Consider the following 16083-nt stretch of genomic DNA (forward strand, 5'->3'; position numbering starts at 1 on the left):
GGCCCCAACCTTTGGTCATGTTCATCGGTAACCGGTGATGATGGTGGAGGACGCGGGGTTGGAAGAGGTTGTGATCCCCAGATTTGGGAAGGAGAATCGATTATCTCTCGATAATATTCATCGTCAGCTGTTGTAGTCCATGCTTTAGAGAAATTCATATTGGGGGTATCTCAGCAGCTCCACCACTCTCATATGATCGTTGCTGGCAGCTTCGTCCAATGGTGTATTGCCTTGGTGGTCTGTTGCATTAATATCAGCCCCGAGTCGGATCAGCGCCTGCACCACTGGAAAGTTTCCTTTGCCAGCAGCTTCATGCAATGGTGTTTTCCCCTGGTCGCTCAGTTCATTGACATGCGCACCGTAGCCAACTAGCTGCTGTACTATTTGGCCGTATCCCTGGTTGGCAGCCGCATGCAATGCTGTTCTGCCTTGCTTATCTTTGGCGTTGATATTGGCACCGCGTTCCATCAGGTGCTGTGAAATCCCGAGATGGCCTTTGGTAGAAGATTCAAAGAGTGCTGTTTCGCCTAGAAAGGTTATCAGGTTGATATCCGCGCCGTAATCGGTCAATAGTCGCGCAACGGCTTCATATCCATAGCTTGCAGCTGCAATCAGAGCTGTTTGACCAGTGATATCCTTCAAGTTGACATCTGCGCCTTCGCTGATGAGCAACTTCGCCATGTCAATGTTTCTATGGCTAGTTGCTGCAATCAGTGCGGTTGTACCATTGTTATCTTTCAAGTTGACATCAGCGCCTTCGCTGATGAGCATCTTCGCCATGTCAATGTTTCTATGGCTAGCTGCTGCAATCAGTGCGGTTCTACCACTGTTATCTTTCAGGTTGACATCAGCGCCTTTGCCGATGAGAATCTCCACCACGTCGATTTTTCCTTCGCCAGCAGCTGCAATTAGTGCGGTGCTACCACCGACATACTTCGAGTCGAAAAACCCTTCTTTAGTAGCTACCAAGAGTGCCGCTGGATCGATTTTAGTCCCTGCATTGACATCTGCTCCATGGGAAATTAGCAGCTCCACCATTACGGAGTGCCCTCCTTCAGCAGCTATCCACAGTGGCTGGAAGCCGTCGGCATTCGGCACATTGACATCCGCACCATGATCAATGAACACTCGTCCCGCCATGTCATGTCCTTTTTCAGCAGCTATCCATAACGGTGTCTCGCCATCGACCGTTCGTGAATTGACATAGACACGAGCTGTTTTGCAGAGTATCTCTGCAATGACAGGATTTTTGTTACCAGCTGCATAGTGTAATGGCGTTTGGCCCCAGCTGTCCGAGACATCAGGGTCTGTGGCACTGCTAAGGAGGTATCGCGTAAGGTCCTTAAGGTCAAAGTAAACTGCCAGATGCAGCGGCGCAATCCACATAACAGGCTTTTCTTTGCGGCCCCATATCATAACCTCTTTTCTTGGAGGCAGCTTGAGTGCTTGGCATGCTGCCTCGAACTTGGGTTTATCTTGAACAAAGCTGGCAACTTCGGTTGATTCCCCACCTTCGCGAACATGATGGCCCCAGTTGTGAGCTGCATAGTCGTAGAAAGGATTCGATTTCAGTCGTTCCTCAAGGTCAAAGTCTGTCGAGCAGGGTCCGCTTTCAAAATCCTTCGACGAGAGATAGATCATGCACGCATCAGCAATATGGGCGTGATGATTGCCCAAAAGATTTTCCAGGTATTTCAATGCTGAAAAATGGCAGAGATGAAGGATTCCTCTTTCGTCCACTTTGACCAATCCAATACACGCCGAGATCAAGTTTCTGATGGATTGAATATTGGCTTTATCCAGCTCTTGTAGTGGCTCATTGATTGCACACGCCTGTCGAAGCTCTGATTCAGTCAAAGGCCTTCTCGCGTGAGAAACCCAGAGCAGAATCTTTCGAGCCAGGGCTTGGTGATGTGAACTCTGACTGTTGACTCTTTCCATGACAGCTTTCCATACCGGTTCTAAGACCTCTGTGGTTGCAATATTTCGCAATCTTCCTTTTAAAGAATGTCCTAGGAACGCACGAGACTTAAGTTGTTTCAAGAAAAAAGGTCCCAGCGAAAACCTTGTGAACATTAGACAAAGATGTCTTGAGCTTGGATAGCAAAGGGGCATAATTGGAAACATACATTCCCTGACTTGACTGTAAAATTTGATCCTTGATCTCTTGCAGTAAGACCGGATCCTGTCGAACAAGCTCTACTCGCTTCGGGAGGTGCTCTTCGATATATCTCGCTATGTCTTCGTCCGAAGCGCGGATCTCCAATATTCTGCCTTTAGAAAACGCATTCATCGCGGCAGATTGGACTCTAGACGTTGCAAAGACCTTGACTTTGGGCCCTTTTGGACGATCGAAAATCGAAGACAAAAGCTTCGATAATGCCATGTCATCATTGGAGCATTCATCGAGAGCGTCAACAATGATATAAACGCTGTTATAGATGGAAAAAACGGACTGTAGTGCGTGTGTTAGTTGTTCGTACTGAAGTTGCGATTCTTTGTTTTTGTGCAAGTTGTAAAGTGTCATGACGCTGCTTGGCAGCCTAGGCAATGGTTGAGTGAGTTGCGCCAGGAGACTAGAAAGGTAGTCTTGAACTGAACGCATCTCAAAGCAATTGAAATAAACGTATGCAATGCCACAATCCTCGCTATATCGATATCGCATGTTGAGGTGATCTATGACAGCCGAAGCAAGAAAAGTTTTGCCTGACCCAGGAATGCCTAGACAGAGCATGGTTGTTTCTCTCTCGTGTTGCATCCATGAATTGAATTCTCGGGAATCTAAAAACCACTGGCAAGTTCCTCGCTGTCGGGACGCAGAGATGTCATGGTGTCGGCGGCCATCGAAGTGGAGAGGCATGAGCCACCTCCGGACTGCATCATGCTCTCGGTCCTTGGTGTCCTGTTGCGAATTATCTAGAAGCGAATGCTTACGCTTCACTTGCGCCACCAACTCTGCGATTTCGCTTGGCACGTCAGCGCGAGAGTCCAAATAGTACAAAGCTGCATTTTGAACGGATAGAGGCTGCCCGTCAATGAGAGTCGCCATTTTTTCCATATTATTTCTGGATATTGATGATTGCCGGCCCATAGCATGGATAGCCAACTCTCGCCAAGCAGGATTGGTATCATTCACCCAAATTTCTGGCTCTTGGACTGCCTTTCCCGGCCATGGTGCACCAGGATGCCAGGAATTGGCCTTCATATCGTTGCGCAACAAATATAACATGGCATCTATGCGTGGTCGCCCAGGTTTTCGGGACAGGTTGCTAGTGTTGCTGCGCACGCGCCAGTGCACACCTATGTGGACGACCAACAAAAGAATTCTCCAATCCTTTGAAAGCCTTGGGCCATCATCAATGTCAATAAAATCATGCGGTTCAGCCAGCTCAGTTGTCCACTTATCCACCAAGTTTCCGCCATCTAGAGTTAGACGTGAATCATGATCAATGCTCGAAAGTCGAGAAGCAAAGTCTGTGACCGACAGTTTTTGGGGCTCAGCAGCGATTGAATCATTTTCGTTCTCATATAAGCCGGTAAGGTCGATCAAATCTATCTCTTGGGGCGCGGCTGTGTCTGTTTGCCCGGTTCGGTCGGATGGTCGTCCGCTAGACACCATATCCGACGCTTTGATGTCATTCCTAGAGGGAAGCGCCAGCAAAAATGCTTGCTCAAGATGATTGGCTAGATGTTTCTGAAGCGTGATGTCTGATGGTTGCTCGGATAAGCAAACAAAACACCAGTTTGGCAATGTGGATGGCTGTCTGGATTTATGGACGATCTCAGCAGAAGTAGACTGGTCAATATCGGGATGGTGGAGATTTAAGTGTTCTTGGAACAGCTCTGCAGTGTCAAAGAAAAGCGATTGTTCCGCAGAATCGGGCTTAGGATGCAGGGAGCATAGCAAGGGTTGGTCGTGGGGTTCACTCAAATGAGCTTGCCAGTCTTTGAAACTTCGATAGGTCTTGCCGTGTTGGTCGCAATTCTGGAACAGGCAGATGTAAGGTTGAAGGTCTTCTAAAAGGTGCTTCCTCCATCTTCGGGACGTCTTCTGGGCCGAATGGGACGAGAATGTTTTAACCGGATACACCAGACAACAGTACGGGCACATTTTCTCCTTTTCTCTAGGGCCAAACTCTGGTGCAGGAGGTGTTTCAAATGGACCTCCAGATTTCAATCCTCCAAAATCAGTTGATGAGGCTGCCGATGATGGTGCAGCCGTTGAAGGAGATAGTCGGAAAGCTATGGATTGGAATTCGGAACCGATTGTCTCGCTTGGAGCTTCATCCTCAGTTTCTTGAACTGGATGCATTAGAGCTGCCCCGCCGATATTTGGCTGCGAAACCACCCGTGGTGCAGATGTCGAGTGCAAACTTTGAGAAGCCGCCCTTGCTGGCCTTGGAGTGGGAGAAAAATTGGCCTCGGTGTGCTTTCCAAGCTTAGCTTGATGTCTTTGGAAATAGGTTAGTTGGCGCCTGCGAACGGAGATTGTGGCAATGCATCTTTCGAGCATAAGCTGACGATATTTCTTCTGGTCTTCATTGAGATTCTCGTCTTCAACGGTGCTCAACCACCTGTACTTCAAAGCCCTTCGCAGAAAATCGTCAAATCCGACAGTGACTTCGAAACGAACTGGTGGGACGGGCTTTTGCTCGATATGGTTGACATTTGTGATCTCTCTGACCACTGCATGTGCTCCATCCGTATCATAGAGGGTTGGCACTTTCATGAGAGAATTACGATTGCTGGCTCTTCGAATTGCGAGCGAGAGTTGGTGGAGTGTGCCGATAGTCTCTTCTGCGGACTGCAAAGATGCAAGTCGTACGTCAACATCGGCCAATGGATCGAAAATCCCAGACCCAAAATTGATGACATCTCGCGGACTAGCCTCAGCAAATGCATCAATGATCTCCTCGGGGAGATCTTCCTGGCCGGTAAGAGCGGACAGAAGTTGTATGCACAGAATCTCAAGATTCCCGTCCACTGCCGCTTTCGCATTTCGTGCAGTCCGAAGTCGATAATCTAAGGAGGCCTGGCGGGCGGAGAACACACCGATATTCGACGCCCATAACTTAAATCGGCTTAACTGGGCCCCGACGAAGCGCTTGGGTTTGTCTGAAAAATTCTCCTGGCAGCACAGCAGCAGTTGCCGCGCTCTCTCTGCTGTGTCTGCGATAGATGAAGCTGGGTCTTCCATAGCTGAGGTGATAAGCCGCAGGGCTGCGAGGAGAGTTGGTGAGAAAGGGAAGATGAAAGGAGCGGCTAAGATGCCCCACTCCCACTAAAGCTGAGTGAACTATGCACGAGTAAAGAACAATTACAAACGGACCGAAAGCAGTATAGTACAGCTATTTATTGGGCTATTGTTTGAAAATACATAGAACCTTATAGTATATATAAATCCTAGATACGTATTACCTGAGCAGATCGGACATGACTGTCTCAAAGGTCTTCAGGTACGAAGATCTTACAGGCCTCCCCTTCCTCCTCCCCTTCTTGAACGGTTACGCCCAAATCATCTTCTTCGTCCTCATCTAGGTCCGGTCCAGTCCGTTCAAGTACTGTCTCTGTGTCAATGTCCTTCTTGGCCAGCATAGCGCCATCCACGTATTCTTTGTGAACAACCCTTCCCTTCAAATTCACCCGGATCTTCTCAACCTCGAACGCAAAGACAATGGGACCCTCAATAGTCCGGGTATGCTTGCTGTAGTTGCTCGAGTTGTGTGAACCTTTCGGTCCGATAGATACGCCCGCCGCCGGGATCTCCGCGCCGATATACCCTCTCGTCTCTTTGGTCTTTTCTTCGATCGTGGTAATGGTGACATTGGAAACGGTCTTGATGCCAGTGATCATAAAGACTTTCGCTCCGAGTCCGCCTATATCGAGGTAGTTTTTCACCTCTGGATCCTCCGCAGCCTTGGTGATATATGCAAGGGACGGGGTGAACCTGCGGGTGGTCATTGAGTGGCACGAGTAATCAACCTGGATGGTGGAATCTGAAGAGAACAAGGCCCCCGCGCCAACCGAGACCACATGGAGAAAGGTCGCAAATAGCCCAGCACTCCATGATTTGGTCCTTTTGGCCGTGCCGGAGGGATTCTTCTCCGGGATTGGTCGGATCGGCGTGTCAATAAGCGTGGTTAAGGTTGGTCCCGAGAGCGTGTTAAGTGGAACTCTGGGGCTCGCTACCACGCTTCCGAGTGCCACCTCGTCCGGGTGAATGTTCCACGCCGGCACCAAGAAGTAGGACTTTCGCAGGGAAGCCATGAAGAGAGCAAAGTTCCGTTCACCAATTAGTCCGTTCGACTGAACTAGCCAAGGCGGGGCATGGCCTCAGCCGTGCACGTGATGCTGTATGGCTTGCTTCCTCTCTGGCTTTTCTCTTCCTTGTCTGACACATCCGCCTTTCATGCCATCGGTGTCGCCATGTCAATCGAGGGCGCGTTAGCTCCGGCCCATAGGGCTAGGACTCTGAGCCGCCCTCTGGAGCGGCGGCTGCGCCTCCTCAAATCCGTACTACCATCACTGGAATCGGCTGCCGGGAATATGTATTACGCACCCAGGAGGAAAAGGTTCGGCCAGGATAAGGCAAAGCAATTCTGGGCTAAGTTTTTGGCCCCTTGTCTTCGGATGTCACCAAATGGATGGAATTTCCACAACCTTAATGACCAGCATGATGAACTTGTCAGTCGTTTGCTGGAGCGTCTTGAAAAGACTGTTTCCATCGAAAAGTCGGCGATTGCGGAGGTAATAAGAAGTCCGCATTATACTTTGTTTTGTTTGTAGCTAACTGAGTCTTAAGGAGTTTACATCGTCGACCTTTCCGCAGCTGGAGATGCTGAGAATCTGGACGCGAGAGACTCCCGGGGATTCCGAGGACACCGAGGACACCGAGGACCTATTCGCTGGCCATTGGAATATTCTCGTACCAACTGACCAGCTGATCTGCAAAGACCTTATCGCTTTACTTGATGAGTTTGCCGATGCTCTGGAGGGGTTCAGCAAGCCACCTCCATCCGAAGAGGTGGCGCCAGTGGTTTCAAGGCCGCGGCTATCAATCGCTCCGCTTCTCCTCAAATTGTTTTCCACCATTTCAGCGTACTGTCGCTGCTCGTGTAGTCACCAGGCCATGTTACTGCTCTGTACTCGTCGGTCTTTGCCCCAAGACATCGATTTTCACTCCTTCACCATGCTTCTAAGCCGCAAACATGGCAGAGGCAGTCCTTGGCAAGAAACAAAAGTGGCCATCCGAGAGCAGATGTGAGTAAATATTCCACTATTTCTTGTGATTTTGTGGCTGATCAATCTCAGCACTCGGCCAAAACCTCGTTTTATGTTCTCCGAGCCCTCGCGTTTACCAGGGAGAGGCCAAAGCCCCACGGATAGCTCGCCTGAGCATGTGAAGGATCTTTGTATTACTATGCTTAGTCTCACAGCATCTCGTTTGCATCTTAATATCGAGGGCCAATCCCTCTTTAAACTCCCCGAAACAGACCCCGGGATTTCAGAGCTCAAGAACGTCGAATCTGTGAGCCTTGCAGAGGGACTGCTGAACAATGATACCGAGCTCGATATCGACAGCAAGACATGCCTTGCCGTTGTTCTGTCTCATTCGCTGCTTGACTTTTGTTGGGAGCCATGGTTCCCAAATGGATGGTCGAGATCTAGCATAAAGCTACTCCAAAATAGCGAGAGACTTTCATTACGCCCGACCCTAGCGACCTCTCTCCGTTCTCGTTCAGAAGATCCTTCTTTACCCACGATACCCAATGACCTCAAGCTGCTCTTCCACGGAATCCTCTTGATGGAGATATTCAAGCAGGCAGAAATATCTCTTGCCATGAATCATAGAGACATGATCAACGACATTGAACATTTCCGGATGATCGCTCGAAAAGAGTTTGACCAAATAAATTGGGCCGTCCATGAAGGGTTCAGGCAGTCGGTGACAGCTTGCCTCGATGGGATTCCAGAAAACAGACTGGATCCTTCAGAAAATGCGGAAGAATCATTTGCCACAAACTTCTGCAAGGCAATCATTAGTCCTTTGGAGAGGGACTTTACTTCTCTTTGGGGAAAGAAGGATCCCGACCAGGTTTTGTCAGGAATTAGTCTTCCCACTATTAAATTGCGCAGTATTCCACCCAGGAAACCTCCTCCAAGACCAAAGCCTGATCATTTGAAGGTAATTCCTTTTCTCGGTGGCATGTTTAATGCGATATGCTCATGCTCTCCTACAGATGAAATTCTCAAACCCATTTATGTGTTCAAGGCTCAATCATCCTTCAGTCCCTAGCTGGTCTACTTCATACGTGCGTGGTTCAACTAGTGGACCACTTCCATTCAAGTTCTTCGACACTGACGACAGACCCGAAGAAACCCAGTAAGTCCTATGCACATCGTTAATCCACCAATCCCGATCCAACTAACCTTATTTTATCTGGACAGAACTAAGAGGGCCAAAGAATGGTTCCAGAGATATGACCGGGCCTTCCAAGCTCAACAAAAAGCCCTGCCAATCAAAGGTAAGGGCATTACGGTTGCCATTTTAGACACGGGTATCAACTTGCAAAATAAGTGGATCTCAGCGAAGATTGGTAGAATCAAATGCTGGCCTTCAAGAGCTTCTTGCAACGACACTGACGGTCACGGTACTCATGTTGCCTACTTGCTTATGAGGCTTGTGCCTAGTGCAAACATCCGAATTGCCAAGATCAGCGACTCACAGCTACTTAACGACGACGACATCATTCAACGAATTGCCAAGGTAAAGTATCCCACCGCGAAACATATCATAGCAACTCTAATACCTCCTGTTCTAGGCAATTGAGCACTTTTCTTCCAAAAGTGGAGATCCCGTGGACATCATCAACCTCTCCTTTGGTTTCCCAGAATACAATGACAGACTTCAACCTATACGCAAAGCACTTCTTCAGGCACAGCAGAATAACGTGCTATTGTTTGCCGCGGCGGGTAATGCAGCCGGTAATGAGGGGGTATACTGGCCCGCCAGTATGGAAGTCGTGACCCGCGTCAACGCCGTTGACGGCGATGGGAATGTGGCTGGCATTAGCACAACAGGTGGAGAACTGCGACCCATCTTCACGCTAGGCGAAGGAGTGCCATCATGCCAGTTGAACTCGTCCAGCAACGAGGTAATCTATCGGAGTGGCACCTCATTCGCCACGCCCATCGCCGTAGCTACTGCGGCTATTGTGTTGGGATATATGAACGACTTCAACGAGGCAGTCGTCCCGGAGGACGTTGAGTCCCTGAAGAGTCGGCTGCGTACGAAGTCAGGGATGGAAGGGGTGCTCCGTGAAACATGTGTCTTGCAGGGGCCGATGAAGAGGACGGACATTGCATACATTGCCCCTTTCTCTTTTTCTTAACATCGAAGCGTCAAGCCTTGTGGGCATTATCACTAATGCTCTGAGGACTTGTGCCGGATGATTCTGTTTATGCTATATACCCTTGGTTTTTTTTGAAGCATTATTTTTGGCGAGCTGCATCTTCATGTCATTCTATTTTTGCTTGTTGTGATGCCATTTGGGATATGCCCTGTGCCTTCCTCGAGGTCGCTGTTTCCTCCATGGGCCCGAAGTTAAGACTTCTCCCGGCTCGGGGGCAGTGAGCCTCATCCCGACTGTGTTTTCTTGGTTATATGATCTTTCCCGGAGGCATAAAAAGCAATAGCACATTTTGCAATCAACTTGAGATGTGATGAAAAGCATAGGCTCCAATGAAGGTCTTACTTCAATTGAGAAAGCAATGTCTAATCTACAGTAATCTATCTCTAGCCATCAGGTGAGATTTATACAGACAGTCGCACTGGGTGAACAGATCATAATCTTTTTTGAGTCGCATAAGGGAATATAACAAAGGGCCTCTACTTGAGCCCTAATTGTGCACCAGCAATGGCTACCGTCTACGGCTCCAGCATCGTTGAGAATTCGGGTGCATCCGTGTGCTGGATAGATGTCCTCTGGGTCCGTGAATCTGGTTCCGGATTAAATCAGCGTCTTCGGTGACTTAGCCGCTCTTATATCTCGGTCTCGCTGCAGATTATCATGCACGGATTGTGGATGTTGAAAGTCCCAGGTAATCCTGCTATGTATACATGGCGTTTACTGCTTCTTGCCGCCCCTCTTCTTGGCGCGTTCACGCTCACGCTTGGCGTAGATCTCAGCAGTGAAGGGACTGGGAGGTTATTGTCAGCTGTCCATGATTCCAGTGAGAAACGCATAAACTTACTCCTCCCACTTAAGCGCAAACCAGTACAAGACGAACACCTGGGCTGTCAAGAGAATACCGGCCACCTTGCCCTTGTACAGAGCAACGCCCAGGAAGTTCAAGGTGCTGCCCCAGTACATGGGCGAGCCGGTCACATTGAAAGGAAAACCGGTGACGGGTGCGTCCATCAGGATGCCGAAGTAGTCACCCAGGTAGGTACCAGTCACACCGAGGGCCCACATGCTGGAAAGAACGAGGATGGAGCCAGCGGCGAACAAACCGGCGCCGATGATGGGCTGGTGCACGGGGGCATAGAAGGGCTGGTCGTCGAGGGCGAGTTGGTAGACATGGTCGCGCAGGATACCCAGGGAGAAAATGGTGAAGGCGAGGACGTAGCAGCCATTGTATGCGCCACCGAAGATGCGGGTCATGAAATGGTTGCGGTACTCTGCAGCAAGCATCAGTATATAGAGGCACTGGTGCACGGTCCCGTGGTGTCTGCGAACACCTCGGGTAAGGCAGACGAACCGGCGCGGGCGACGATGCTAGAGAAGACGCTTGGTTAGCTTTCTCTACCAATTCAAGATGTCGTGACAAATCACACATACTTCCAGAAAATGGGGTTGAACGCAATGCTTGCCGCGGACCCTGGCAATCGGTCAGTCAATTATCACATGCGAAATGCCGATGTTGGCTTGCGGGGGACCAAGGGCGACGTACAGAGCAGAGGCTTCGAGGAAAAATCGACGAAATCGGTGAGACTGGCCATGATGTCTTGGGCCCGAGAGCAGGGTGTAGGTAGCGAGTGAAGAGAAACAAGAAACAGAGAGGGGAATATTAGATCAACAACTCGCTTGGCTTAAGTAAACAAAATGACGTTCGGTCACGGGATCCGTCCCTTCGCTGGCAGCTCTAGCTCACGTTGGACCTTCAACACACACCTTCTCGACATCCCTCGGTCTGGCTTGTTCTTCTCCTCCTCACACACCCTCCGTGACCGATATCTCTCACAACCCGAAGCTCTGCGCATTTTCCACGAGCATGCTACGCCCAGCTCTGTTCCTTGCATGAACCGCTTCGCCTGACCGCCATGGGCCGTGCAGTGTTCCTGCAGGACTGGGGAGAATGGCCCTCAAACAACGTGATCTTGTTATAGCTGGTATTGTCGGGTTCGTCGCGTGGGGTCTGGTGGTCCGCTGGCTGCCGATCCTTCGGTATCTGGGATATGCTCTGACGCTGGGCGCTGTGCTTTCTTCTGTGTCTCTGCTCGGCCTGGTCATCGTGACTGCGCGGAAACAAAACGACCACCGCAAAAACACCAAAAATGTTGCCGTGGCATTCATTACTCCTCAAAAATGGCGAAGAGATGTGCTTCAGGTCCGCCGAAGTGCCCAATACAAACCTCGGCCACTCTACCCGCAATCTTTTGTCGTGTCTGAAGGGATCGATGAGCTTTTGTCTCTTGTGACCAGGGACTTTGTTTCTTCATGGTACCACAACATCACCCCAAGCCCGGTGTTTGCGAACGAGGTCGACCGGGTAGTACGGGTTGCACTAGAGAATTTTCGAGATAGGTTGTTTGCTGAGGATATGATTTCGCTGATAGTGTCACGAGTGTTTCCTATCCTGACTGCACACCTGAAAGATTTTGACATTGCCGAGCGAGCAGTTCGAGGGCAGAAACTGAACCGAAATGTGACGGAATCCGAGGAGCTGGACCTGGCGATCGCCAACAAGTATCGCGATGGCCGCCTCCATGCGGCAGTTGGTCTGTCATTCTCAGACCGAAAGGTTGTTCAGCAAGAATACCTGCGGAAAATAGCTGTTGCGCTTCTCCCGCAGTTGTTTCCGGAGAACGTCCTCAAGAGTCGGATAGTGTCTGTTTTGATTCGTGAAATCATATCATGCGGAATCCTCTTTCCAATTATGACACTTTTGTCTGATCCAGATACCTGGAATCAACTGATGGAAGCTTATGGACGCACTACCCTGCAAGATCGGAAGACAGTGCGTAAGCTCCGAGCAGCCTTGGATGAGCATGCGTCGCCTTTACCCAAATCCAAACGGGGACAACCGTTTCCACGCCTCGGACCACATGACTCAGAACGAGATTTTGAGCGATTTGTTCGGGCTATTAGGCGTTCTAACAACTTATCGGATGCACGCCGGTTCCGTGCCCTCGTTGCTAGCCAGCTAAAACAGGAAAGCATGATCGAGGGACAGGACCCGGTCTATCTGAAACGCCTTGAAACGGGGAAGAGAGTCCTCGATCAGAAAGTGACCAAGCTGTCCATGCCTGGCGAAACATCTCGAGTTCGTGCTGCTGCGACAGATATCCATCACGACTCCAAGTCCGCTAAACAAGAATCCTCTTTGGTTGATGTGATGCATCACGCATCCGGCCTATCATATTTCATGGAATTTATGGACCGCCAGCGACTGATGTCGCTTGTTCAATTTTGGATTGTGGTCGATGGGATCCGGAATCCACTGGAGGACGACTTCGGAGATGAAACGCCTTCAACCTCTGTCACCTGGACGACGGCTGACCGGAACGACCTGGCGCTGATCAGCGAGACCTACCTTGCACAGCCGGAACTCAAGGTCTCCAAGGACTCTCATCAAGCCGTCAAAGCTTTCTTGGGTGCTGGGAAACGTGCGACGCCGGAACAGTACCGCAAAGCACGGACGGTTGTATTGACTACTCAATCGGCTGTTCTTGAAGAGCTACAGAACATCTACTATCCAAAGTTTAAACAATCTGACTTGTATTGGAAATACCTGGCGTCGGATGAAGTTTCGGCCTCAGCCTCGCAGGCACTCCCGTCTCAACCATCAGTTGTGTTTGAAGCGCCTGAAAGACGACCCTTACCTCCTCTGATGGAGCGCACAACCTCCCAGCCGAGCCACAAACCTTCCAGAGATCTTCGACGAGCTGCTGTCTCGTCCAGTGACGTGCGGAGTATGGGGAAGCTGTTCAATGATGATGAGTTACCCAGACGATCAGTTGACTCGGAGCGGGCCTTGCCTCTGTTCGACGATGATTTGGACGCTGATAATCTCGCCATGTCAACTCAGAGTCTTGGCAAGGACTCCCAAGACGGCGACAATGATGCAACTCACAGCGAGGTTTTGCAAACGATGGAGGCCGCACTCAACGACATCATCACTAATGAGCCCCAAAACGGCAGTGATGCTGCCACCTCTTCTTTATTCGGACCTGAACACCCTCTGCCTTCTCCTCGGAACTCATCAGATATTTCCCGAGCAGATAACCGCATAAATGAGAGGCTGAAGCCCAGCATTGCATCTTTGGGTCTGGTCGGACATGCATCGCGGCTTGGTGTATTCGACGATGACCTTTTTCCTGACCAACAAAAATTTCTTGAAGATGAATACGAAGAACCGGATGGCACGGAAGGCAAAGATCCAGCAGATGAAGTTCACGAAGCTGAGCCGGGAGATCTTGGTCTCACTGAAGCGGTCGAGGGGCTTACTGTTGACATCGAAAAGCTTGCAGCTCAAGACTCCGTGGTGGACGCTTTGATGCGGAAGGCTGAATTGACGAACAACACCGCGGAGCTAAGAATTTTACGTAAATCCAAGGCCAGCATCGAGCGGGAAATCCACCGGAAGGAGATGCAACGCCAACAGTACATTGTCCAAGAAAGCGACAATAGTTTGTACGGCCGCTCGACTGTCCGGATCAAGTCCATTGTTGTGGGCAAGGAGGAAGATGGCCGCGAGTTTGCAATGTGTATGTGCAACTCTGCTGTTACTCACCGTACCCAAGCTAACGCATTGTTTAGACGTCGTTGAAGTCCAACGAAATGCCGGCGAGCAGATACCCGCCGCTTCTTGGGCTGTTGCCCGTCGGTACAGTGAATTCCATGAGCTCCACCAGAAGCTGCGCATGTCATACCCTTCTGTCCGAGACCTTGAGTTCCCCCGTCGGCGGGTTGTCATGAAACTTCAAAGAGAATTTCTTCAAAAGAGGCGACTAGCCCTCGAGGCTTATTTGCAGAAGCTTCTGCTCCTCCCAGAAGTATGCCGCAGCCGTGACTTGCGCGCATTTTTATCCCAAAGAGCCATCTTGCCACGCGATGAGTCTTCAGCGCGCAGCGGTAGCGAGGGAGAGACCAAGGATCTCGTGACCCGTATCTACAACTCCGTTGCAGATGGAATGGACGATTTTCTGGGTAACTTTGGCGTCCTAGACCAGCTTTCTACAGCTGGCCAGAACTTGATCACCGCCGCGACACATCAAGCCTCCAGCAGTGGTAGCATGGCATCGGATCCGGCCCTTGCCACAGAAGACGCCGTCACCGCTGCCGAAGCCGAAGCTGAGCTCAACGCTTTCGAGGACCGCGAACTCGAGCCCTTCATCAAACCCATCTGCGATTTGTTCCTTGAAGCCTTCGAGCTAAACCGTGGCAACAATTGGCTACGCGGCCGTGCCGTCGTCGTGGTATTACACCAGCTACTCGGTGGCACGATTGAACGCAAGGTCCGCGAAAGTGCCCGCTCCTTTATCCAGGACGACTCTCTTCTGCGATACCTTGCCCTCGCTCGGGACACCATGTGGCCTGGCGGTGTCCTCCGCAAACCACCCGCTCGCTCCGTCTCTGACCGGCTCAAGAGCCGCACCGAAGCTACCGTTGTCTTGGCCACTCTCATCCCCGACCTGGCCGGCAACGTCGTCGGCCGTGCAAATGCCCAGGCAGCTGCGCGTCGTATCTTTGCGACTTTGAACAACCAACCTCTCAATGCCCATCTTACGTTTACGATCCTCGATGAAATCCTTCTGGTACTCTTTGGTGGTCGTGATCCGGCGCGGTCACGGTGAATAGTAATGGATTTCCTTATGTGCATATTTCTGAGGCCCTCTGCAGCAGGTGACAGTCGGCCGAGTATATAGTTATGGGAGCTGGGTTTCTGTCTGTGAATAATGGTATTGTTTATGTGTAATGGTTAATGGAAGGCTGGATTTATTGTATTCAGGAGTTGATGGCTCTATGTAGATTCTGCATAACATTTGTGTTCATAGTAGTGTGCGTTTCCACATAGGAACTTGCGACAAGTCAGAAGCGATGATTATTCCTCTACACATTGTTAAACTGTTGGCTGGAATGGTCACCCTCAACGCTCTTATGTTGGGCCCAACGATTACAAAGCTACTCACTATCGGGTTTACATCAAACTGCGGGCCAACGTTCGCCCGGACTGAGTACATAAAATGGGCTGAAATTATCCTTATGAACCCCTTCTGCAGCCTCATAACGTCAGATAATTGCTCTTTGACAATGCCTACCGGCGGTTGTTTCTGCGGAAAGATCCGGGTTGAATATAGCGGTCAACCCATAACGTCGGTTGGTATATCTCCAAGGAACTGATTGTCCACTGACTTAATCTTATCCTACTTTTTGCCAGGCATTATGCCACTGTCTCGATTGCCGTAAACTTACCGGCGGTCTCTACACCTACAATTTCGTCATCAAAACCGCTGATCTGAAAATCACTGGAAATCCAAAAGAAGTTCCAAAAACATCGGACAGCGGAAATCCTATCAAGAACTATTTCTGCTCAGATTGTGGTACAGTAGTATATGACTAGGTTTGGAAAGGCACTATCTGACGAAATCCCTAGGCACGCCGCTTTACGGAGGGAGAATAAAGTCTAACGGAGCTCCTGAGGAGATAACTATTGTTCGAGCTGGAATATTCGAAGATTTCGGAATTCTGAATCAGCACAAGCCCGCGGCGGAATTATACACCAATGGACGTGTAGAGTGGATTAGTCGTATCGAAGGGGCCGATCAATTTATTGGCATGCCACCAGCCTTCATTCAAT

At 50.1% G+C, this 16083-nt stretch overlaps 4 protein-coding genes across 4 annotated transcripts; 2 read left to right on the plus strand and 2 right to left on the minus strand.

Annotated features, from left to right (window-relative positions):
• Window positions 1-144: 144 nt before the first annotated feature.
• Window positions 145-6267, minus strand: N7510_007508 (uncharacterized protein; the record flags this gene model as incomplete). Its single annotated transcript, XM_056979433.1, has 3 exons — window positions 145-2065; window positions 2130-5262; window positions 5472-6267. The coding sequence occupies 3 exons, from the start codon at window positions 6265-6267 to the stop codon at window positions 145-147; spliced, it is 5850 nt and encodes a 1949-aa protein (XP_056832476.1).
• Window positions 6268-6327: 60 nt separating this feature from the next.
• Window positions 6328-9392, plus strand: N7510_007509 (S8 family peptidase; the record flags this gene model as incomplete). Its single annotated transcript, XM_056979434.1, has 6 exons — window positions 6328-6747; window positions 6803-7260; window positions 7312-8185; window positions 8241-8383; window positions 8449-8767; window positions 8823-9392. The coding sequence occupies 6 exons, from the start codon at window positions 6328-6330 to the stop codon at window positions 9390-9392; spliced, it is 2784 nt and encodes a 927-aa protein (XP_056832477.1).
• Window positions 9393-10127: 735 nt separating this feature from the next.
• N7510_007510 (bifunctional phosphatidyl-N-methylethanolamine N-methyltransferase/phosphatidyl-N-dimethylethanolamine N-methyltransferase) lies at window positions 10128-11002 on the minus strand (the record flags this gene model as incomplete). Its single annotated transcript, XM_056979435.1, has 5 exons — window positions 10128-10200; window positions 10255-10681; window positions 10762-10778; window positions 10842-10881; window positions 10954-11002. 5 exons carry the CDS (start codon window positions 11000-11002, stop codon window positions 10128-10130), a joined length of 606 nt encoding a protein of 201 aa, XP_056832478.1.
• A 356-nt stretch (window positions 11003-11358) lies between these two features.
• On the plus strand, window positions 11359-15079 carry rgsC (putative intermediate filament protein (Mdm1); the record flags this gene model as incomplete). Its single annotated transcript, XM_056979436.1, has 2 exons — window positions 11359-13990; window positions 14043-15079. 2 exons carry the CDS (start codon window positions 11359-11361, stop codon window positions 15077-15079), a joined length of 3669 nt encoding a protein of 1222 aa, XP_056832479.1.
• Window positions 15080-16083: the final 1004 nt, after the last annotated feature.

This window comes from Penicillium lagena, assembly GCF_028827675.1.
Source record: "Penicillium lagena strain IBT 129212 chromosome Unknown utg000005l_segment0_segment0, whole genome shotgun sequence".
In the NCBI taxonomy this organism is placed as follows: Eukaryota; Fungi; Ascomycota; class Eurotiomycetes; order Eurotiales; family Aspergillaceae; genus Penicillium; species Penicillium lagena.